Source organism: Aplidium turbinatum, chromosome 16, assembly GCF_918807975.1.
Source record: "Aplidium turbinatum chromosome 16, kaAplTurb1.1, whole genome shotgun sequence".
Taxonomy (NCBI): domain Eukaryota; kingdom Metazoa; phylum Chordata; class Ascidiacea; order Aplousobranchia; family Polyclinidae; genus Aplidium; species Aplidium turbinatum.
The window spans coordinates 6,357,131-6,383,278 of NC_137487.1; the positions used below are offsets into that span (position 1 = coordinate 6,357,131).

The 26,148-nt window shown below is 37.4% G+C and overlaps 1 protein-coding gene across 1 annotated transcript; it reads right to left on the reverse strand.

Moving 5' to 3' along the window:
• On the reverse strand, positions 1 to 26,148 carry LOC145785421 (arsenite methyltransferase-like). The gene is made up of 8 exons (XM_082597078.1): positions 26,024 to 26,148; positions 7,420 to 7,688; positions 5,861 to 5,997; positions 5,591 to 5,742; positions 3,233 to 3,364; positions 2,539 to 2,657; positions 1,681 to 1,815; positions 1 to 1,497 (listed from the first exon to the last, which is right to left on the reverse strand). The coding sequence occupies exons 1-8, from the start codon at positions 26,079 to 26,081 to the stop codon at positions 1,399 to 1,401; spliced, it is 1,101 nt and encodes a 366-aa protein (XP_082453204.1). The 5' UTR covers positions 26,082 to 26,148; the 3' UTR covers positions 1 to 1,398.

Here is a 26,148-nt window from a genome sequence, read left to right on the forward strand (position 1 = left end):
CAAAAATTGATATATTTTTATTGCGATGGAAGTAAACAAAACACAAATAGGAACTACGCAACGCGTTTTGTGCAGATAAAACCACGTCATTTTTCCAACAAAATATTTAGGCAGCGAAGAAAGTTAGACTAATCATGGCAGGGCACTCAAAGGCATGCCTGAATTCTTTGAGTGTCCTGCCGTAGACGCAGCTACAAACACGCTCTAGACTAGAGCGTTGTCGACTTGTCGTAGCGGTGACCGTTCGAGTGCCGTACTTGGGATTTCACCACTCGGCTATGCAGTGGACGGGGATGCTTGATCTGACTCAGCGGTTTTTCAAGGATGAAAGCGCATATACAAGTGTGAAGCGCAGAGAAGTTGTCACATTGAAACACTGGCGGTGTGTTGAAAAAGTGGACTTGAGTATTTGCGTGAATACGGGCTGATACCTCTGGATAGAAAAGGGCTTTACACATGTGGAATAGAAAAACGACGGGATAAATCACAAATGACCACAGAAAACGTGAGAAGATACAGCAAAAGGTGAGTTGAGAAAAATGAAGCGGGCAATTGACGAGGATGGATGGAGTCGATTCAAACATGCGGCCAACCCTGATGATTTCGAGACCAAGCTTCTATGATGCAAAGTGCGATGGTTATTGATTATACCGCCGCGGCTACCGTTGAAACAACATACCGTAGTCCGTACTTAAGCAACAGCGTAAGAGAAGAGGATAATTACGCAAAAGCAAATCATACTCCCTTTAAAAATGCTTGGAACTTTTCAAAAAGGAAAATTAACAGTAAATTTGAAAACAATTGGTAAGCACTCTGTCAATGCAGCAGTAACAATTACATGTTTATGCGAAGTTTGTGAATGCTTTTTGTACTTATTCATACCAAGCGAAAAGCAATAGTATACAGGAGGAACTTTGACAACGACAGAATGCAAGCACATTTTTAAAACTAAAAAACTTTTAACAGTAAATAAAAAACGATAACAATTTGTTTCCATTTAATAATGTTCAGCGAAAGTATTGTATGCAACAGAAAGGCACAGTCAAAGAATATGTTACACTTGCTAAGATTGTATTACTACGACAGCAAACGCTGCCTAGGCGGGATAGTCACTCAGCAAGGTTAATTAATGAACAAAAGAAAGACCTACAGCCCAAGCAAAAGGAAGCTATTTTGTAATACAGTGTATCAAAATATTTCGCCATTGGTGAAAAGAAAATAACACTCCCCATTGTACATGGTTCACAGAAATAAAATTGGCAGTTTAATATGCAACAACTAGTAGCACTAAATTGTAAAAATCATAAGCCGATGAAAATATTACACATATTCATATCTTTATCTATATTAGGTCATTGGCAAAATGAGCATGACTGCGCAAAACCGCTATAGCATGACTCAGCAACAACCGCTAGCTCCACTACAGCATGACTCAGCATTATCTACAACACCATCGTCGCGGTTGATCAGTTTTTGAAATGGATCTTCAGCTTTAATCTAAAACAACGTCAAAAACATAGATTAGCAATGTTGCAAAGATAAAAATCAATGAGTATAGCATTCCATTGTATAACCTGGCACCAGAAGCACAAATTGTAATATCAAAACAATTTCAGGTGATTGCATCTAATGTGCGGAAAGAGGAAGCAAAATGTTTCGAGAAAAATAAAGATGACAAACCTCTGTATACTTGGCACAACACGGAGCTTTCTTGAACATGAAGTCTTCCTTAAACCTGGACGCCTTGAGGATGGCAGAAGTGCTTCCATCCAACGTCACAGGTTGTCCTTGTTTGAAGGTGTGATGGCAATCAAACTAAAACATGATGCAAATTAGCAACAAGGGAATTAATTAACGCTTTCCTAATTGAACCATAGGCATACGAAGCCGAGCAACGTGATCAAGTTTAACATCTTCAAGTTTATTACATTTACATAAACATAAAACTACGCAACAAATTAAGTATCGAACGTTTTCGACATCACAAGATGTCCTCTTCAGGAATATTATACATACAACTTAACTACAACAACTTAAGTTGACTTAACTACAACTAAGTTGACTACAACTTAACTTAACTACAACTTAAGTTGTATGTATATTATTCCTGAAGAGGACATCTTGTGATGTCGAAAACGTTCGATACTTAATATGTTGCGTAGTTTTATGTTTATGTAAATGTAATAAACTTGAAGATGTTAAACTTGATCACGTTGCTCGGCTTCGTATGCCTACGGTTCAACAAGACAAACTCTCTACCGAAGCTCTAGCTTTCCTAATTGATTTTGGTAATGAAAGATCTCCAGTGTGTTTACAAAACAAGCGAAGGGTTTCATAGATGTTAATGAGGCAGTTTTGCCAGGGAATTTTCACAATACGTTAAAAAAGATCAAATTGCGTCATTTTGGTATTAAACATGATAATAATCGCACTTCGGCAACACAACCTGTTGATGTTTCTTTTGAAACTAGTGGCCTCATATACATTATTATCCATCGTTGATAATTCAAATTAACTCGGTATATAATACCTATTCACCTTCACTTGCTCTTCGCAACCAGTTATTGAGCCATTGTAGATAACTTCACATGCTGTTCTGTCAGCATCGTTTGGAAGCTTGAACAATCGGTACACCACCGATGCAAATTTAGCGTCGCCTGCAACATACCAGTTTTTGTCCAGTCATCATGACTCATGAAATTTTGCGCTAAACGCCTGGTGACGGAAAGACTGAGTAAATATGATGATCTCCGTTGTATATCCTATGCACAACTCTTAAAACAAGTTTAAACATAAGTTTAATGCTTAATCAGAAAGTTTAAATCAACATTGTTCCGGCTAAACTAAATCAAAATTTTAAAAATCATAGAGTTTCTCACAGAATAAGAATAAGCACAGTAGATACTCTCATACATGTTTGTTTATATAAGCACTTGCATTTTTCAGCCCTACAATGAAAAAACTAAAGTATACAACAATACATTGAATCTCAACATTGTATTTTCTGTTTTCAGAATTTAGAAGTACACAGTAATCAAAATGACATTAAAATTCAATAACACTAATCGAACTCCACTACATACAGCTGAGAACTAAGAACAGCTGAAACATCACTTGAGAACTTCATTGGTTTGTCGGTGTGATGCCACTCTTTGACTTACATACAATTGGTAGCTAAGGCAGTAGAAAACCTCATACAAATCCTTGCATTACAGATACAAAACTTTCATACCAACTACTTCTTTGAGGTCTGGCTTGTTGATGTCAAAAGAGCTTAAGGTCACAGTTCGCGGGATTTCGAATCCCACTTCTTCGGCAATGTCGAACAGCTGCTTCCAATACAAAGCTCCACTGACGCATTCGCCTTGAAACAAAAACAACTTGCCAATAAACGACCAGACCTTGTCATGACGTAACAACATCTTAGAAAATGCAAATACAGGGTCCACGTCTTTTAGGCGCTGACAGTTAGGCGCTGGTCTAATAGGCGCGCACACTGTGGCGTCTGGATATTTAGGTGCGGAGCACTGTGGCGCCCGTTCATTTAGGTGCTATTCCTACTAAAGTCTGTAGATTGTATCAGCTTGGCAGGTAGGGGCGTAGGGCATTGCTTTTCATACAAAATATTATATTGAACGGGAAAATATATTGTTTTGTTAATGCGTGTGCGTTGTTGGTCATGGCTTCAGTGAGTGAAGCTGCCTAAACTGGCAATGCTTTCTCACACAAAATGTTATATTACACAGAAAAATATATGGGTGAAGCTGCTTGAACCGGAAATGCTTTTCACACAAAATGTTATATTGAACAGAAAAATATGTTATGGCTTCCGTGAGTGAAGCTGCTTAAACCGGCAATGATTTTCACATAAAATGTTATATTGAACAGAAAAATATGTTGTTTTTTTAATGCGCGTGTTCAGCATTTATTTGTTGTTAGTCCAGGTTTGCGCCGGCGAAAGCTTTATCAATAAATTATTCAAGTTTCCGAAAATGTATGAGATTGAGTTCACTTTTAGTTAGGTCAAATAATAACTAAACATCAGTAAAAAATGTACCGTAGGCTGTACTCAAGCGGGCGGTAGGCTTGAGTGAAGAGTAACTTAGTTTTCCGTCAAAACCCGGACTAGGTTGAATAACGAACGAAGTCTCACCATTATGCTTGCAACTTGTAGCCAAGGTGTAGCCTATATGCCCTGTAGAAATGTATTCATGTGAACAGTAGTAGAGCGTCTTACGCGTTCTCGTCACATGGCCAATCCATCCCGAACAGAAGTAATTTATATTTAATCTAAATTACCAGACATTTTTCACACAAATCTGTTGTATTTACGCGGTAAAAACATGTCATGTGATTGACGTGGACGCACAATCTTGACATCAAATGAAAGCATACCTCTTCAGCTATCCGAAGATGCAAAGCTTTGCAATAAAATTTAAAACATTCTATGTACAACTAGCAACTTTCCAAAAGGTATTTTTTCTAATTTTTTAAAAAATTAAAAATTGGCAGAAAAGTGTACTTCATTATAATTTTTACTACCCAAGCATGATACAATAATATGAAAATATATGTAGTTTAATCGAATGCCAAAACAATTCTGCACATGAGAAAAAATTTACTTCGTTTCTGCGCGCAATGCTTTAGGAGGTACAGCAGAATGATTATGGAAAAATTTGGAAAATTTTAAGCAAAAAGTTTACGTAATTTAGCCTACAGTGTTTTTGATCGAGAAATTCCAAAGTAAGGGGTTGCCTAGCCAGTTTTGACTGCCAATTCCAATGAGTAAAAGAAAAAAAAATTCACTGTGTCGCCATCTTTAAGAAGTCCTCATCTGATATCTGCACCGCCAAAATATTTTTTTTTAATTAGCCAAAAAAGGACAGGCAAAGACTATGGATCTGCCATCATTTACATTATTTTTTTGCTTGAAATAGGCTACCTTTTAACCTTGGACGTAGGGATACTTCCTTGGTCATCATGGCAAAAATCCCAACACGTGTGTATACGTCCGTGGTCGCGAAAGAGTTAACTAAAAATGAACTCAATAATGTTCGGAAGCTTCAATAATTTATTGATAAAGCTTTCACCAAAGCAAACCTGGACTAACAACAAATAAAACAATCATAAATCAATAAAACAACAATATATTTTTCTGTTCAATGTAACATTTTGTGTGAAAAGCATTGCCGGTTTTAGCAGCTTCACTCACTGAAGCCATGATATAATTTTCTGGCAAGCTGCCAAGCTAATACAATCTACAGACTTTACTAGGAATAGCACCTAAATGACCGGGCGCCACAGTGCTCCGCACCTAAATATCCAGACGCCACAGTGTGCGCGCCTATTAGACCAGTGCCTAACTGTCTGCGCCTAAAAGACTTGCTCCCCAAATACAGTAGCGAGTGGTTAATCAAGATATTAAATAAAAACACAAGAATTCATACACATAGTTTTTGAGAATAAGTTCTACCATAGTGTTAACATCAGCTTCATATAATTTTCACAGTTTTGTATAACATATAGTCACAACTTTACGTTTGTTACTGAAGTTAATCTAACTTTGTCACTTGGACACCAGTCTGTGTACCCCAAAGAACTTTGTGGTTCCTAACTTCTTCAGAGAGCTCTCTATCTGCATACACATCACTGAAATACACTTCTCCGCCATCTTTCAACACACGAAAAGCTTCACTGAGCACTTCTTTCTTGTCTTTGCAAAGATTAATTACACAATTAGACCTGAAAGAAAATATAGAAATGAACAATCACGGATTTTAAAAAGTTGAAAACAAGCCACATCAAAGCAAAAACAACGTGACTTTTACATAAAAAAAAAAAAATAGAAATTTTGACTCACACAATAATATCTATAGAATTGTCTTTAATTCCAGCGTCTTCAAGCTTTTCGATATAGCCTTTCACAAACTTGACATTGGCTTGATCATAACCAAATGCTTTGGTGTGATAATCAATGTAACGATCGGCAACTTCAAGCTGAAAAATATTGCATTTTATTTCCATTTACTACCAACAATAACTTACATGTTGTTTTGTATGACACTAATTATCCATTTGATTACAAGCCCCAAAAGTTTTCATTTAGCCAATCCTTGCATTGGTGAGCTGTGTGTCTTCCTTGAACATACCAATACAAGATGGTATATCTCTATGGTTTGAGGTGTTGCTTGTTGGACAGATTGGTGCTGCCACCATTCCCCAACGATAAAGGTTGTCTTTTGTTTTAGCTTGATTTATTCTTATAAAATGCAGTTTGCTGTGAACCATATTTTTCTAGTAACTGCAAAACAGGGAAGAGGTTTCGTTGGGTTCTCAGTTAATTTACTAGGAAGGATGTTGCTTTGCCATAAGTTCTGCCACTCTGTTGAAATATTTATTGGGGATGCGTTATCTTGATTTCAGCCATGAAGTTTTTAGTACTCAGTTTGTTTGTTGTACAACACGAAAATTTTGCTGCTTGAGTAAGTATGAAGTCGCTGCCTTTGCATGAACGTGGAGTGGAGAGATATTGTACAATATCATGCTTTTGACATGATCACACTAAGGATGCTTTGATGGCGAAATCGATTTATGATTAAAACGAGGCTGGTAAACTGTTTGTTATGTGAGTAGCAAGGCTTATACTAAATTATGCAAAACATTGAGTACAAAAGCAGATCATTAATGCTGGGGGGAGTCAATTCAGAATAATTCACTATTCCAGAATTATTCCGGAATACTAAATCGAATCTAGAATACCGAATCCTGTTAACTTTCAGGCTCCAGCAACGCAAAAAGTCAAAAAATTCACGCAATGTTTATTTGCAATTTTAGACACAAAAGCAACACAATCAAAGTAGATGTTTGTTGCAGTCCAACACATTAAGGCATTCCAAATGACTGCAAGTCAAACGGGAGCGCAGCTTAGTTGCCATTAAGCCCGTCGAGGTATTTCAGAGCCAATTCCTTCAGCAGGGGCAGGTGCTCAATGTTGTTACGCCACTCAAAGTTCAAACTATCGCACAGTCGCATACGCACGTGGATTGAAAAAAAGCCTTGCACGATTGTAATGTACATGTGTACAAAGCGTGAAGAAAATTGCGCGCTTTGTTTCTTTGATTGCTCATGCGAGCGAGTGACGTAGCGATGCATGCGCCGTGCGTCGTGCACAACGTGTGCAAAATGTTTTTGAAAGTGCGGATGGTCGGTGTCAGTGTCACTGTGTCAGTGCAAAGAAATTGACAGCTTGCAAAGTTGCAAGGCTTGTGCATATCCTTAAAACCGAATCTTATTTCCCGGTTTTATTGCCATTATAGATTCGGATAGTATAGGATTCGAAACCTTCTGGATTCGGTATTTTGAATTGCCCATCCCTATGGAGTGCTTTTTAAAGCATTCACTTTCCCCTACATACTATACCTGTTCATCTGTCATGTCAATTCCAGTAACAAATCCATTTTGTCCAACCAGTTTACTCAATGCATAGCAGTCTCTTCCACTTCCACTGCCAAGATCCAATATTTTCATGTCTTCCAAGCAGTCCGGAACCACCAAGCCACATCCGTAGTATTTAGCCACAACTTCATCATGTACTAATGCCAATACCTCTCGCACATACTTCGGCATTTTCTGAGCCGGTGTAGTACAAGCAGATGTTTTTAAATCCACATTGGTTTTCAATTTTTTACCTGTAACAAATTATTGTCATTTAAAAAAAAAAAAATAATTTGTATACTTTCATTTAAAACAAGACATTTGTATTTGCTAGCCTAATAAATGATTCACTGTGATTGTGAACACAATATAACAAATAACAATGATTTTATAAATGATGACTATTTTTTGACTATTAACGATAAAAATGTCAAATTGTGCATGTCGTTTTGATTACTGAGGTGTGTTTGTGTGTGTTGATAATGACATAGCAATTTATACCATTTATTGCTGCGTTAGGCAACAATCATTCACTATTTTTCGCCATAAACAATTTTGCTTTTTTTTTGACAATTAAGGGAACGTTCAAATATTACATAACGCTTTTTTTCCGAATTTTTGCCCCCCCTCCCCCATGTAACGCCAACGTAACGCTTTTTTCAATCCCCCCTCCCCCATGTAACGCTTTTTCACTACAAGTTCAGCACATAAAACTACCATTTCGTACTCGAAAGCGTTACGTAACGTTTTGCTTGAACCCCCTCTCCCCCCGATGTGACGCTAACGTAACGCTTTGCATAACCCCCCCTCCCCCTCGAAGGCGTTACGTAATATTTGAACGTTCCCTAACTGATTGTTTTCCATCAGTTGGTAGGAATTCTGCTTTTTCCTGATTATTATTATTATTTTACTAGAATATGAAATCTAAGGTAGCCTAGTGCATACCTTGTCTGTGTTAGTGTTTGCTGTAAATGTTGTTGGCTCAGCTTGCCGCATAGTGCACTTTATTTGCAACTGCCGCTTCTTACCTCTGGAATATATACATATATATGTGTTACATCAAATATAGTTCTTATTTTCTAAAACCTCTACAGCCTGTTTCACTCTAAAAGGGGGATCATCAGAAAGTAAGGACTATAGGCAGTAGAGCAGGGCTACTCAACTAGCGTATCGCGATCAGAATCCGGACCTTTTGGGTGTTGATGGTGGACCTTGGGCATCTGGAAGAATAACCTCATTGCCACGTCTCAGGGCCTTTTTAAACAGATTTCTACTTGGAGGAAACATAATGTTCTGTGATTATCTTAGTAGCCAAGCTCCCCAGACCCCTGAACACTTAGTCAAAAATCCAAGTCAAGTTACATTTTACCGAAAAAAATGGTTTGGTACCAGCATTGATAGTTTAGTTTCGTTGTTGCGTATGAAATAATTTATTCACTGGGCCGGTAAAAAACATTCAATTTGTCAACCTGGACCTTTGTTAACATTAGTTGAGTAACCCTGCTGTAGAGGTTTTAGAAAGTAATAACTATATTTGATATCGTTTGGTCTGCTTAGCTTTTTGCTTGATATTGAGCACTTTTTGTAGTAGGCTGTTAATAGTTTTTATTGTTTATAATATATATGTAAATTACAGTCCAAGGATAAATTGTATGAATTGCAAACAAAGTGCTCAGTGCAACTAGCAGAACTCCTGTAATACAATTATAGAAAATTGAAACTGGCACTACCTAAGGTTTCATGCTAAGTGGCCTAACAACCATCAGGTGGAACTCTTATTTATATCGAATATTAGGTACCATCCATAGTGCATAACTTAACCAGTTCAGATTTTGTATTATTGCGTATCTTGCTTAAAACAAAACCAAGCAGAAACAATTAATTAATGTGCTATGGCGATGTTACTGTAAATGCTGGAGCTGCAAAGCCAAATCGTCAAAATTATCTTGTGGCAAATTTACCCCAGCACTTTGTTTGTATACCTGTACACTGTACAGGCCTCGAAATTTGTACTTTTTTCCGGCGGTCAAGCATGTCCTACCGGACTGGCCCTTTCAGCGGACATTTAATATCTCAACCGGACATATTTTTTGCATTAGATTTTGCACAAAGTTACACTACAGTATTGTGTAGTCGTGTTTGTAGAAGAAGATTTTCTACAACAGAATAACTCTGCAATGGTTGATGGCTTAATTAACCGACCCTGAAGTATACTGGAGCAGATTGCTTGCAAATAAATCAGTGCAGATTGCTTGCAAATAAATCGTTAATGACAGTTCTATTTCTATCAGTATCAGCGTGAATAAGGTTGCCACATTCGCCTAAGCAAGTGCAGAACCCAGCTGAGACTTGCTTCTCTGTGACGTTTCTTTTTAACAAACGATCAATGTAACGCAATAATCCTCATTGTTAAAATTAGAATACATATCCTGCCGAAAAGTTCAGACAACTTTATTTCAAGGCAACATTGCAAGGCGTTGAAATGATGCAAAACGGCCACTTTTGCCATCAGCTCGTTAACCACGCCACTCTAATGTGATCTTTAAAGCAATTGCCTGCGCTATTATTGTTTCAGCTCCGTATTTGTTCGAGTTAAACCAGTGGTTCTTAACCTTTTTTCCCTTATTACCCATTTCTGTCCAGATCAAAGTCTCATTACCCAAAATCTAATTTTATCTATCTTGGTATTTTGCCATATTAAAAATATAGAAGAGCGTTATTCAACAAAAACAGCATTTAATGCAAAGAATGACATCAATAGTGTCAGTGAGACATTTGCTCTTGTTTTTTGTGTACAATCGATGCAATATCGGGTGTGATTTTGGATACTGCACAACGCAAATCTGACTCCAGATCTAAAAGCTTGTTTCCGGATTTTTATTTCAAAGCAACAACACTTGAAAATGCTGATTCACAGAGATAAGTGGAAGGGAACATAGTCAACAATGTTAGTGGTTTTTTGCGCAACTTTTAGATATACTTTCCCCATCATTCCCCAGGATTTTCCCAAGCTTTTATCTTCAGAAGAAGCCTTGACAGATGACTCATAAATCATGTCTAAAAACCCTTCTTGGATATCTTCATCTTCTTCACTGGGAAAATTTTCATATTAAAATAAAATATCACTGGTTGTTTTGAACGGACTCAAAACATCAAAAAAAGTGTAAGTAATAAAACAACTTTACCACTTACAGCTGTGACATTGTTTGTTACATCTATAATTCTAAATATTTTGGTTCAGCTGATTACCCACCTGCTATCCTGAAATTACCCACATGTGGGTAATTACCCATAGGTTAAGAACCACTGAGTTAAACAAACAATTGTAACAATTCAAATTTAAAATATGTTTTTGCTGCATTAGCTCTATTTTTGTCAAGAATTTTGCGGCGGTCATTTATGACCGACCAATGAGTCGGCTTCAGCAGACATTCGAAGTCATTCCGAAGGTTATGTCCGCCGAATATTTCGAGGCCTGCCTGTAGAAATAGGCTACTGCATATATGTGCTTCCTTTTTCCTCATAAATCAGAAGCAGGATTTACAGAAAATTACAGAATTATATTTGTTTTGGACAGTAATGGGCAACTTTGTCAATCAGATCAACAAAAAACAACTTACCAGTATTCAACTTCAATATAAGTGTATAAATTGGTAAACTTTTGCGAAACGGGAAACAAGAGATGGAAAGCCATGCACCAACTAACTATGGTTTAAACTCGAATAAATAAAAAAAGTATATGATTGCCACCAGGGCTGCGATTTTTGCCTTTTTCGGTGACGAGGTCACTCGACACGCGCCATCACTATTCGACAAACGCCGTGCCTTACGAAAAAAAAAAACGAAAAAAAAGGAAAAAAAACTGAGAGAGGACTAGACGTCGAGGACTAATCAAACATTTCGCCACACACGTTTTGTGCTATTCGACACAACGGGTTTCTTTTATAGATAAAATAACCGAAGTAGGCTATTTTAATTGTCAACGTGTTTGCAAGTTTGTATTTATGTCTGACTTATGCACTTGTTGTTCCAAGATTGCAGAAATGTTTTGCAATGTGAATAAAGAATAGCAGACAGATAAACACGGTTGCAACTTGACTTCCATCCACTAAAAGGGTTTCTGTGATTACGCAATGGGCGATTTTGCATTTGCATTCACAAAAGCACACAACCCAGCTGGCAAAACCCGTTGTTTTTACATTGATTCAACGTCTGCAGACGTTGAATCGAAAAAACGAGAAGCGAAAAATATACTAGAGTAGTCTATCACGAGTCACGACCACACTGTTTGATTTGTAGTGATGTAATAATACCAAAAGTAGCGATACGCACGCTGATGCGTTAAATAACTCAGGGGGAAAAGTAAGTTAATTTTGGGTTGATTCAACGTTCGAGTCAGCACAAATCTATTTAATTTTTCTGGCGGGTTACATTGCGTACCCAGACAGCAAAAATCATCATTGTTACATTGATTCAACGTCTACAGGCGTGAAGTCAATGCAAAAATAACGAATTTTGCTGCCTGCGTAACAATGCCCAAGAAGAAATTTACGTTTGTTTTACATTAATTCGACATCTAGCGACTTTGAATTATCATAAAATAACGTTAATTGTTTAACCAGGTACCGGTAACAAATTAATATCTCACTGCGAGATGATTGCCTCGATTTACGTTTACACTAACATAATTTCGGCACAATTGAGATACTGCGAGCAAACACGAGTCTGTTTGATAAAGAACTAGCTGTCAGAATCGGAATCATAAGACGCTGTATGGGAGGATGAAGCTGTCACATCGTCACTGGAATACTAGAAGACGCAAAACTGCCCGTTCATGAACGCGCAATGCCATATGATCAGAAGCATCATTTTTCTTTTCTGCCGAAGAACCGTTTATCCAATTTTGTACTACTTTTTTAACTTGACCCCGTAGCTTTTCTAATTCCGATTTGTTTCCGTCATAAAATTCTTTACAAATTTTGCAAAATACCACACTAACTTTTCCGGTGCTCTTCCACAAGACGCCCTGTTGGTCAACCAGACAAAATGATGACGTCATAAAACGTCACACACATTGGAATGGACTATTATGAAGGAGGAAATGCGGGGTGGAAATGCAATGAAACACACCAGAAGGAAATTGTCTCCCATTTATTCATTTGTTGTTCAATTTCAACAGATTTGCTATCGTTGAAAAGCACAAGCATAGATCTAACCAACTAAATTAATACCAAGTCCCAAAATACTACTAGCTCCATCTAGTGGCCACCTAAACTTGATCACATGCAAACCATTGCATTTCAATGGCGAATCGATCGTCTTCCAGTTCACGCCCTGCATGTTCACGATAATTAATTGTCTCCCATTTATTCATTTCATGCTCAATTTCAACAGATTTGCTATCGTTGAAAAGCACAAGCATAGATCTAACCAACTAAATTAATATCAAGTCCCAAAATACTACTAGCTCCATCTGGTGGCCACCTAAACTTGACCAAATTTAAACCATCACCAAAACTTCATTTTAAATGATAAACAATCTAAATCAAATCCAATTAATAGAACATGGTACTGTTTATTGGAGGGCTAACTTTCATTTTTGTATCTTATTTAATATGCGCGTAATCGTTGTTCGAAGACAGCCCCCCAACGAAGCTTTTGCCCAATGCATTTCAATGGCGAATCGATCGTCTTCCAGTTCACGCCCTGCATGTTCACGATAATTAATTGTCTCCCATTTATTCATTTCTTGCTCAATTTCAACAGATTTGCTATCGTTGAAAAGCACAAGCATAGATCTAACCAACTAAATTAATACCAAGTCCCAAAACACTACTAACTCCATCTGGTGGCCACCTAAACTTGACCAAATTCAAACCATCACTAAAACTTCATTTTAAATGATAAACAATCTAAATCAAATCCAATTAATAGAACATGTTACTGTTTATTGGAGGGCTAACTTTCATTTTTGTATCTTATTTAATATGCGCGTAATCGTTGTTCGAAGACAGCCCCCCAACGAAGCTTTTGCCCAATGCATTTCAATGGCGAATCGATCGTCTTCCAGTTCACGCCCTGCATGTTCACGATAATTAATTGTCTCCCATTTATTCATTTCTTGCTCAATTTCAACAGATTTGCTATCGTTAAAAAGCAAAAGCATAGATCTAACCAACTAAATTAATACCAAGTCCCAAAATACTACTAGCTCCATCTAGTGGCCACCTAAACTTGATCACATGCAAACCATTGCATTTCAATGGCGAATCGATCGTCTTCCAGTTCACGCCCTGCATGTTCACGATAATTAATTGTCTCCCATTTATTCATTTCTTGCTCAATTTCAACAGATTTGCTATCGTTGAAAAGCACAAGCATAGATCTAACCAACTAAATTAATATCAGGTCCCAAAATACTACTAACTCCATCTAGTGGCCACCTAAACTTGATCACAAGCAAACCATCACCAAAGCTTCATTTTTAATGATAAACAATCTACATGAAATTCAATTAAAAGAACATGTTACTGTTTATTGAAGTGCTAACTTTCATTGTTATATCTTATTCAATATGCGCGCAATCGTTGTTTGAAGACAGCCCCCCAACGAAGCTTTTGCCCAATGCATTTCAATGGCGAATCGATCGTTTTCCAGTTCACGCCCTGCATGTTCACGATAATTAATTGTCTCCCGTTTATTCATTTCTTGCTCAATTTCAACAGATTTGCTATCGTTGAAAAGCACAAGCATAGATCTAACCAACTAAAGTAATACCAAGTCCCAAAATACTACTAGCTCCATCTGGTGGCCACTTAAACTTGAGCAAATTCAAACCATTATCAAAACTTCATTTTAAATGATAAGAACATTAAACGACAGCCAAATAAAAGAACATGTTACTGTTTATTGAAGTGCTAACTTTCATTGTTATATCTTATTCAATATGCGCGCAATCGTTGTTCGAAGACAGCCCCCCAACGAAGCTTTTGCCCAATGCATTTCAATGGCGAATCGATCGTCTTCCAGTTCACGCTCTGCATGTTCACGATAATTAATTGTCTCCCATTTATTCATTTCTTGCTCAATTTCAACAGATTTGCTATCGTTGAAAAGCACAAGCAAGGATCTAACCAACTAAATTAATACCAAGTCCCAAAATACTACTAGCTCTATCTGGTGGCTACCTAAACTTGAGCAAATTCAAACCATTTCCAAAACTTCATTTTAAATGATAAGAACATTAAAGGACAGCCAAATAAAAGAACACGTTACTGTTTATTGAAGTGCTAACTTTCATTGTTATATCTTATTCAATATGCGCGCAATCGTTGTTCGAAGACAGCCCCCCAACGAAGCGTTTGCCCAATGCATTTCAATGGCGAATCGATCGTCTTCCAGTTCACGCCCTGCATGTTCACGATAATTAATTGTCTCCCATTTATTCATTTCTTGCTCAATTTCAACAGATTTGCTATCGTTGAAAAGCACAAGCATAGATCTAACCAACTAAATTAATACCAAGTCCCAAAATACTACTAGCACCATCTAGTGGCCACCTAAACTTGATCACAAGCAAACCATCACCAAAACTTCATTTTAAATGATAAACAATCTAAATCAAATCCAATTAAAAGAACATGTTACTGTTTATTGAAGTGCTAACTTTCATTGTTATATATTATTCCATATGCGCGCAATCGTTGTTCGAAGACAGCCCCCCAACGAAGCTTTTGCCCAATGCATTTCAATGGCGAATCGATCGTCTTCCAGTTCACGCCCTGCATGTTCACGATAATTAATTGTCTCCCATTTATTCATTTCTTGCTCAATTTCAACAGATTTGCTATCGTTGAAAAGCACAAGCATAGATCTAACCAACTAAATTAATATCAAGTCCCAAAATACTACTAGCTCCATCTGGTGGCCACCTAAACTTGACCACATGCAAACCATCATTTGTCGATTGTTGTAGAAAAATTAAATTTTCGTGTTTCTTAATAGTTGCACTGAGGTCTCCACAGGGCCTCTGAGAAAAATTTTCAGTAATTGTACGAAGAGTCATTCCGGGCCCCCCTCTCACTCCGGGCCCTCTTTGTCTTTGGCAAAGCGCGTGATTTTACTTAGGCGTATTGCACACCATACAACATTTTACTGCAGAATTGGTCATCTGTGCGCAATAATAGCATCAGGCTGCAATAAAACTATTATTTAGTGTTTTGTGTTGTGTATAGCTTATCATGTGATCTGTCCCTCGCCAATTTGCGTAGGCTATCCTGCATTGGATTCGTGTGTCAGTTGTTGATGCCGGTGCTGTTGAGAGGTGTCGCTTGTAGCTTACAGCTTTAATGCAAAATTTTCAAATTCATTCATTTATTTCTCTTAGATGTAGCCTATAATTAGTCCTGATGAGGACACTATGATTTGGTGTCGAAAACGTTGGATTTAGTAGTGTTTCTTGTTTTTTTGTGTGTTTGATAAAAAATGTTAAATCCACTAACGTTACTGAGTGTTATATGTATCTGGTACAACAAGTCAAGCTCTCTACCAAGGCTCAAACATAACATCTTGTCAAAACATCATCAAATTAATCGTCTGACCAATAAGCTTTCTTCATTAACTTTTGTATTCACCACATGCCTAGCAGAGGTGAACGAAGTTACTTTTTTTTGACTCGGTTCCGTTCCTGCTCCGAAAGTATTGACTCCGGCTCTTGCTCCAACTCCGAAATCCATTTTGAAGTGAAATAAGCGTGAAACTACCTTTTTCAAATAATTTTTAAAAAACACAAAAAAGCCCAAAATCACCCGAGCTTTTTAAAAAAGCCCGGGTTTTTCTCAACCCTGCTTTTGCTTCCCTATGTCCTCCCCCCCCCCCCCCCGAACAGGAGAAAAACCAACTTTTACGATTTGATTTTGGGTGCTTTAAAACGAAACATTTTTGCACGTAAAGCATTAAATCACCACTTTGGGCCCCTAATTTGCGTGCAATGCACTCAATTACTTTTCCGGGCCCTTTTGCTACATTACGGGCCCCCAGGACTAGAGGATAACAACTTTTATGCTTGAATTTAGTCGTTTAGGGTGGTTTTAACCATCATTTTTTCGCGTAAAGTATAAAATTACAATTTCGGGCTTCCCAACAATCACAGGCCTGGGCCCTCAAGGGTATGCCGTACCCTCAGTACCCTCTTCTCATAGGCCCTGAGTCTCCAAGCAAAATATTCAAACACAAACGGTTTTGAAACAACAAATATTCGTGCTTGTACGAAAAGCATATTATGTGGCTTCAGGCCACATCATCACTATTGATGAACACGAATATTTGCCATTTGTTGATAACGTACAGATCTGTTCGGAGGATTTGTTGAGGAATCAGCATCAAATCGGTGGACCTGGCCAGTGGCCACATCGTCGCTATCGGTGAGTCCTTGGTGGCCAGACGAAAACGAGGAAATTCACAAGGGCGCCCAGTGCCACAGCAGTGGATCTTCGGCGGGATTGACACCACAACAAAGTAAGTTATATAATATGTGCATGTTTACGCACTACAACTAGGCCTACGCCTAGTCAACTACGTTCGAGCAGGTGAGCAATATCACTTGGGCTTGGGATTTGAAGGAATATTTAACACTTTTATTTAACCCACCCTACTTAGGGCACTTTCTTTTGCTTCTCAATGCCTGTAGATATCCCTAGTAAATTGTGCTATTAGAGAATGCTTCATCGTAATGGTACCGCGGCGGGACAGGGCTACACTGGAGGCAGAAATTCTACGCCACATCGCACAGGAACAGAGATTCATTCCGATGAATGGGATGCATACTCTAATTTGTCTAGTGAGTGTTTCTTGTAGTTCTATTTTAAAATGACATACACTAACATGTAAACACTTAACGTGGATTATGTTAAACATTAAATGGATTAGATGAAGTACATAAAATGCATGTAGATTAAACATTTGTGTATACTAGGTGTACTGAGAGTAAAAATGTGTAGGGGAGATGTGGCACCCATGGGACGAATATGACATTATTTCTAATAAAACGTTATTTTAAAGCAAATCATGAACTAAAGCAATTTTATTGCAAAGTTTAGTCATTGTTTCATAACATGAAATCAAAACAGTGATGACTGTAGGCTAATATTCTTTATTGTTTTTTTTATCATCATTAAAAAGTGTCAGACAACTGTCCCATAGGCTGCTTACACACATGATCAATGAGACAAGGGGCTATGTCCCAGGGGACACTTTGCTAGATAGGCTACATCAATTGATTGTCAAGGGTATGATGGAATGAAAGAGACTCAAGAGAAAAGAAGCAGAACGTGGTTTCTTGGTTTTCATCAATAAATAGACCCGCTTTTCTTTTCAGACATGATAAAATAAGACACTTTAAAGGTTCAATGAATTGAAATCTAAAAAGGTATATACTTTTGCCATGATCTATAGCAAAGTGTAGTGTAATAAGGCTTTTTAAGATTGTACAAAATAAAGCAGTAGCTCTTATCTACATTCCTAGTGAAAAATACTTTTTAAGTGAAAAAAATTCCTTTCAGCCTTAAAATAACGTAGGATTATGTCCCAAAAGTGATTGCTTGCACAGTCCCATTGGTCATTCAAACACCAGTTTGTGTTTAGCTTGTCTGAAGACATATCACAGTACAATGTGTACTTTTCTGTTGTGATAGCATCAGACCCAACCATATGGCTTAAACTGTCATGCCAGGTCCCACTTGATACAACTTATTCATAGTGTAGAAATTGTTAACAAAAGTTAACCATTTAAAGTTACTTTGGGAGCAGAAAAAACAATCAACTGACCTCGCCACTTAACTGCACAGCTCCTTTTCAAAAAGCACGATGGCTCATGTCAAAAGAATTATGCATCCAATAAAAATAAATTTACCAATTTAACATGTTTTTGTTATTTCTATTTGGAAACCGTTGCAGCAAGCATTTTACGCTGAAACTTATTTAAAGTTGCTTTCGTATTTTTTTAGATCTTGGATATCGCCACCAAACGGTCAACCATCACCATCATTATGGTTCGGCCACAGGGGTGTGGCACCACAAGACACATGATACCTGGGTATCTTGATGAATTTATGTGGCGACATCAGTTTCCACGGGGACGACATTTTCCGGAAGTTCTCCGCGTCATAAGGGAGTCCTATCCCTTACTGTAGCCACCACATCGTCCATTTGCCAAAAAAACAGCCCTTTTCAGGACTACCTAATGATAAAAAAGAGTTGCTGCCCACATACTTTGTGATATTTATTCTATAACAAACAAACTAGGCTAACAAAAGTGCAATGTCAGATGAAACAAAATAATTGTTTTAACTTACGGTACGTTTGTAACATGATTTTTGTGTGTCAACGTTTAAGGATTGGACCTATGAATCATTTTGTTTACACGCACGGATGCCTTTGGGAAAAAGACTTAGTGTGGTAATGAAAGAACACGAGAATGCAAGCCCAAGTCATTTCATTACGGTTTCGTTACTTACCTTTGATCCATATTTAAGCCTAGGTTCATTAGGCTTAGCTTATGTGTTCTGAAAAACTTTCTTGGCTAAGCTTTGAACAAAACATAAGCTAAGTATCCGCACCCACTGTCTCGCTGGTTGTTGTTGCTTTTTATTATTTGCAGAGGTTTCTCCATCCAAATAGGAACAATTTTCTGGCTCCTGCACTTGGAGCTGACATCACTTGCTTCCTCAACCGAGCTTTTCCAGTTGATGTCGACTGAGGGCCGAGTGACAAGAATTCTTCCACCACCTCCGAAAGGATCAAAGATCTACACCGCTCTAGAGCACACATCGCTTTCCTATTGATCAGTGTTTGTTACATCACTTGATTCGGACAAGCCATTACACCACCAATTAGGCTATTTGTGTGCCTGATCCTAATCCTTTCTATGACTTTAGCATTTTATCAATATAAATGGGAGACAATTAATTATCGTAATCACGCAATGTGAATCCAGAAAGACGATCGATTCGTCATTGAAATGCATTGTGCAAAAGCTTCGTTGGGAGGCTGTCTTCGAACAACGATTGCTCGTATATTCAATAAGGTATAACAATGAAAGTTGGCACTTCAATAAACAGTAACATGTTCTTTTAATTGGCTGTCGTTTAATGTTCTTATCATTTAAAATGAAGTTTTATTAATGGTTTGAATTTGGTCAAGTTTAGGTGGCCTCCAGATGGAGCTAGTAGTATTTTGGGACTTGGTATTAATTTAGTTGGTTAGATCTATGCTTGTGCTTTTCAACGATAGCAAATCTGTTGAAATTAAGCAAGAAATGAATAAATGGGAGACAATTAATTATCGTGCTCACGCAGGGCGTGAACTGGAAGACGATCAATTCGCTATTGAAATGCATTGGGCAAAAGCTTCGTTGGGGGGCTGTCTTCGAACAACGATTGCGCGCATATTGAATAAGATATAACAATGAAAGTTAGCACTTCAATAAACAGTAACATGTTCTTTTAATTGGATTTAATTTAGATTGTTTATCATTTAAAATGAAGTTTTGGTGATGGTTTGCATGTGATCAAGTTTAGGTGGCCACTAGATGGAGCTAGTAGTATTTTGGGACTTGATATTAATTTAGTTGGTTAGATCTATGCTTGTGCTTTTCAACGATAGCAAATCTGTTGAAATTGAGCAAGAAATGAATAAATGGGAGACAATTAATTATCGTGAACATGCAGGGCGTGAACTGGAAGACGATCGATTCGCCATTGAAATGCATTGGGCAAAAGCTTCGTTGGGGGGCTGTCTTCGAACAACGATTGCGCGCATATTGAATAAGATATAACAATGAAAGTTAGCACTTCAATAAACAGTAACATGTTCTTTTATTTGGCTGTCGTTTAATGTTCTTATCATTTAAAATGAAGTTTTGATAATGGTTTGAATTTGCTCAAGTTTAGGTGGCCACCAGATGGAGCTAGTAGTATTTTGGGACTTGATATTAATTTAGTTGGTTAGATCTATGCTTGTGCTTTTCAACGATAGCAAATCTGTTGAAATTGAGCAAGAAATGAATAAATGGGAGACAATTAATTATCGTGAACATGCAGGGCGTGAACTGGAAGACGATCGATTCGCCATTGAAATGCATTGGGCAAACGCTTCGTTGGGGGGCTGTCTTCGAACAACGATTACGCGCATATTAAATAAGATACAAAAATGAAAGTTAGCCCTCCAATAAACAGTAACATGTTCTTTTAAGTGAATTTAATTTAGATTGTTTATCATTTAAAATGAAGATTTGGTAATGGTTTGAATTTGCTCAAGTTTAGGTGGCCACCAGATGGAGCTAGTAGTATTTTGGGACTTGGTATTAATTTAGTTGGTTAGATCTATGCTTGTGCTTTTCAACGATAGCAAATCTGTTGAAATTGAGCAAGAAATGAATAAATGGGAGACAATTAATTATCGTGAACATGCAGGGCGTGAACTGGAAGACGATCGATTCGCCATTGAAATGCATTGGGCAAAAGCTTCGTTGGGGGGCTGTCTTCGAACAACGATTACGCGCATATTAAATAAGATACAAAAATGAAAGTTAGCCCTCCAATAAACAGTAACATGTTATTGAATTTGATTTAGATTGTTTATCATTTAAAATGAAGTTTTGGTGATGGTTTGAATTTGGTCAAGTTTAGGTAGCCACCAGATGGAGCTAGTAGTATTTTGGGACTTGATATTAATTTAGTTGGTTAGATCTATGCTTGTGCTTTTCAACGATAGCAAATCTGTTGAAATTGAGCAAGAAATGAATAAATGGGAGACAATTAATTATCGTGAACATGCAGGGCGTGAACTGGAAGACGATCGATTCGCCATTGAAATGCATTGAGCAAAAGCTTCGTTGGGGGGCTGTCTTCGAACAACGATTGCGCGCATATTAAATAAGATATAACAATGAAAGTTAGCACTTCAATAAACAGTAACATGTTCTTTTATTTGGCTGTCGTTTAATGTTCTTATCATTTAAAATAAAGTTTTGATAATGGTTTGAATTTGGTCAAGTTTAGGTGGCCTCCAGATGGAGCTAGTAGTATTTTGGGACTTGGTATTAATTTAGTTGGTTAGATCTATGCTTGTGCTTTTCAACGATAGCAAATCTGTTGAAATTGAGCAAGAAATGAATAAATGGGAGACAATTAATTATCGTGAACATGCAGGGCGTGAACTGGAAGACGATCAATTCGCCATTGAAATGCATTGGGCAAAAGCTTCGTTGGGGGGCTGTCTTCGAACAACGATTGCGCGCATATGGAATAAGATACAAAAATGAAAGTTAGCACTTCAATAAACAGTAACATGTTCTTTTAATTGGATTTGATTTAGATTGTTTATCATTTAAAATGAAGTTTTGGTGATGGTTTGCATGTGATCAAGTTTAGGTGGCCACTAGATGGAGCTAGTAGTATTTTGGGACTTGATATTAATTTAGTTGGTTAGATCTATGCTTGTGCTTTTCAACGATAGCAAATCTGTTGAAATTGAGCATGAAATGAATAAATGGGAGACAATTAATTATCGTGAACATGCAGGGCGTGAACTGGAAGACGATCGATTCGCCATTGAAATGCATTGGGCAAAAGCTTCGTTGGGGGGCTGTCTTCGAACAACGATTGCGCGCATATTGAATAAGATATAACAATGAAAGTTGGCACTTCAATAAACAGTAACATGTTCTTTTATTTGGCTGTCGTTTGATGTTCTTATCATTTAAAATGAAGTTTTGATAATGGTTTGAATTTGCTCAAGTTTAGGTGGCCACCAGATGGAGCTAGTAGTATTTTGGGACTTGGTATTAATTTAGTTGGTTAGATCTATGCTTGTGCTTTTCAACGATAGCAAATCTGTTGAAATTGAGCAAGAAATGAATAAATGGAAGACAATTAATTATCGTGAACATGCAGGGCGTGAACTGGAAGACGATCGATTCGCCATTGAAATGCATTGGGCAAAAGCTTCGTTGGGGGGCTGTCTTCGAACAACGATTACGCGCATATAAAATAAGATACAAAAATGAAAGTTAGCCCTCCAATAAACAGTAACATGTTCTTTTAATTGGATTTAATTTAGATTGTTTATCATTTAAAATAAAGTTTTGGTGATGGTTTGAATTTGGTCAAGTTTAGGTGGCCACCAGATGGAGCTAGTAGTATTTTGGGACTTGGTATTAATTTAGTTGGTTAGATCTATGCTTGTGCTTTTCAACGATAGCAAATCTGTTGAAATTGAGCAAGAAATGAATAAATGGGAGACAATTAATTATCGTGAACATGCAGGGCGTGAACTGGAAGACGATCGATTCGCCATTGAAATGCATTGGGCAAAAGCTTCGTTGGGGGGCTGTCTTCGAACAACGATTGCGCGCATATTGAATAAGATATAACAATGAAAGTTAGCACTTCAATAAACAGTAACATGTTCTTTTATTTGGCTGTCGTTTGATGTTCTTATCATTTAAAATGAAGTTTTGATAATGGTTTGAATTTGCTCAAGTTTAGGTGGCCACCAGATGGAGCTAGTAGTATTTTGGGACTTGGTATTAATTTAGTTGGTTAGATCTATGCTTGTGCTTTTCAACGATAGCAAATCTGTTGAAATTGAGCAAGAAATGAATAAATGGGAGACAATTAATTATCGTGAACATGCAGGGCGTGAACTGGAAGACGATCGATTCGCCATTGAAATGCATTGGGCAAAAGCTTCGTTGGGGGGCTGTCTTCGAACAACGATTACGCGCATATTAAATAAGATACAAAAATGAAAGTTAGCCCTCCAATAAACAGTAACATGTTATTGAATTTGATTTAGATTGTTTATCATTTAAAATGAAGTTTTGGTGATGGTTTGAATTTGGTCAAGTTTAGGTAGCCACCAGATGGAGCTAGTAGTATTTTGGGACTTGATATTAATTTAGTTGGTTAGATCTATGCTTGTGCTTTTCAACGATAGCAAAAATCTGTTGAAATTGAGCAAGAAATGAATAAATGGGAGACAATTAATTATCGTGAACATGCAGGGCGTGAACTGGAAGACGATCGATTCGCCATTGAAATGCATTGGGCAAAAGCTTCGTTGGGGGGCTGTCTTCGAACAACGATTACGCGCATATTAAATAAGATACAAAAATGAAAGTTAGCCCTCCAATAAACAGTAACATGTTCTTTTAATTGGATTTGATTTAGATTGTTTATCATTTAAAATGAAGTTTTGGTGATGGTTTGAATTTGGTCAAGTTTAGGTGGCCACCAGATGGAGCTAGTAATATTTTGGGACTTGGTATTAATTTAGTTGGTTAGATCTATGCTTGTGCTTTTCAACGATAGCAAATCTGTTGAAATTGAGCAAGAAATGAATAAATGGGAGACAATTAATTATCGTGAACATGCAGGGTGTGAACTGGAAGACGATCGATTCGCCATTGAAATGCATTGGGCAAAAGCTTCGTTGGGGGGCTGTCTTCGAACAACGATTGCGCGCATATTAAATAAGATATAACAATGAAAGTTAGCACTTCAATAAACAGTAACATGTTCTTTTATTTGGCTGTCGTTTAATGTTCTTATCATTTAAAATAAAGTTTTGATAATGGTTTGAATTTGGTCAAGTTTAGGTGGCCTCCAGATGGAGCTAGTAGTATTTTGGGACTTGGTATTAATTTAGTTGGTTAGATCTATGCTTGTGCTTTTCAACGATAGCAAATCTGTTGAAATTGAGCAAGAAATGAATAAATGGGAGACAATTAATTATCGTGAACATGCAGGGCGTGAACTGGAAGACGATCAATTCGCCATTGAAATGCATTGGGCAAAAGCTTCGTTGGGGGGCTGTCTTCGAACAACGATTGCGCGCATATGGAATAAGATACAAAAATGAAAGTTAGCACTTCAATAAACAGTAACATGTTCTTTTAATTGGATTTGATTTAGATTGTTTATCATTTAAAATGAAGTTTTGGTGATGATTTGCTTGTGATCAAGTTTAGGTGGCCACTAGATGGAGCTAGTAGTATTTTGGGACTTGATATTAATTTAGTTGGTTAGATCTATGCTTGTGCTTTTCAACGATAGCAAATCTGTTGAAATTGAGCAAGAAATGAATAAATGGGAGACAATTAATTATCGTGAATATGCAGGGCGTGAACTGGAAGACGATCGATTCGCCATTGAAATGCATTGGGCAAAAGCTTCGTTGGGGGGCTGTCTTCGAACAACGATTGCGCGCATATTGAATAAGATATAACAATGAAAGTTAGCACTTCAATAAACAGTAACATGTTCTTTTATTTGGCTGTCGTTTGATGTTCTTATCATTTAAAATGAAGTTTTGATAATGGTTTGAATTTGCTCAAGTTTAGGTGGCCACTAGATGGAGCTAGTAGTATTTTGGGACTTGGTATTATTTTAGTTGGTTAGATCTATGCTTGTGCTTTTCAACGATAGCAAATCTGTTGAAATTGAGCAAGAAATGAATAAATGGGAGACAATTAATTATCGTGAACATGCAGGGCGTGAACTGGAAGACGATCGATTCGCCATTGAAATGCATTGGGCAAAAGCTTTGTTGGGGGGCTGTCTTCGAACAACGATTACGCGCATATTAAATAAGATACAAAAATGAAAGTTAGCCCTCCAATAAACAGTAACATGAATTTGGTCAAGTTTAGGTGGCCACTAGATGGAGCTAGTAGTATTTTGGGACTTGGTATTAATTTATTTGGTTAGATCTATGCTTGTGCTTTTCAACGATAGCAAGTCTGTTGAAATTGAACAACAAATGAATAAATGGGAGACAATTTCCTTCTGGTGTGTTTTATTGCATTTCCACCCCGCATTTCCTCCTTCATAATAGTCCATTCCAATGTGTGTGACGTATTATGACGTCATCATTTTGTCTGGTTGACCAACAGGGCGTCTTGTGGAAGAGCACCACTTTTCCTTCTGTTTGATAATCTATAGCAGGTAAATTCCACTTTTTAACTGTATCTTCTTTCACCATGATTTATATTCGCAACGACACCGGTAAACAATAAGCATTCGATGAAAGAATAACTTTTGCGTAACAATAAGCCGGTATTCATAAGGTTGCAAACTTTTTACAGTTCACAAGAGCATTGTCAGCGCATAAAATAGCTTGCGTGATGCTCTGGGCTACCGCCGTGTGACACGCGATGAAGAAGCGCATAAAATTTCGTTTGATTAAACAGCATACGGCAATTGTCGCAGCAATCCAAGGTGTGCTGATTTGGCGACGGCAATGTTTTTGCCGTCGTAGATGGAATCACTCAACCAGCGTGCGATTGAAAACTTAAAGTTTACAAGTGACTCTGATACCAACAAACTTGTGCGGTAACTCGCGGCCAAACGCTTATATTCTGACTCTTGTGACATCATATTACTATTCGACAAACAAGCGTAGAATTTTTGGTTGTTCGACAAGAAAGAAAAAATCGCAGCCCTGATTGCCACATAATAACATAAATAGCAATTGGGAAGGAAAGCAATGATAAAAAAAATTGACAAAATACTTAACAAAATAAACTTACCATAGTAGTCTTTTACATCTTCAATGATGTCGTTTGGAGCACCATTTGCACAAGACATAATTTTATATAATATTTTGGAGTTATGTCAACACCTACAGTCCTACACGATATGAACTAACCTATCT

What these genes read in the sequence shown, in the direction of transcription:
- LOC145785421 (XM_082597078.1), bottom strand. Translation starts at nt 26,081, where the DNA reads ATGTCTTGTGCAAATGGTGCTCCAAACGACATCATTGAAGATGTAAAA. An exon ending in TTGACATGACAGATGAACAG is followed by an intron (nt 5,998 to 7,419) that starts GTATAGTATGTA and finishes AATATTTTTCAG; the next exon opens with CTTGAAGTTGCCGATCGTTA. An exon ending in GTTGCGAAGAGCAAGTGAAG is followed by an intron (nt 1,816 to 2,538) that starts GTGAATAGGTAT and finishes ATCATGTTTTAG; the next exon opens with TTTGATTGCCATCACACCTT.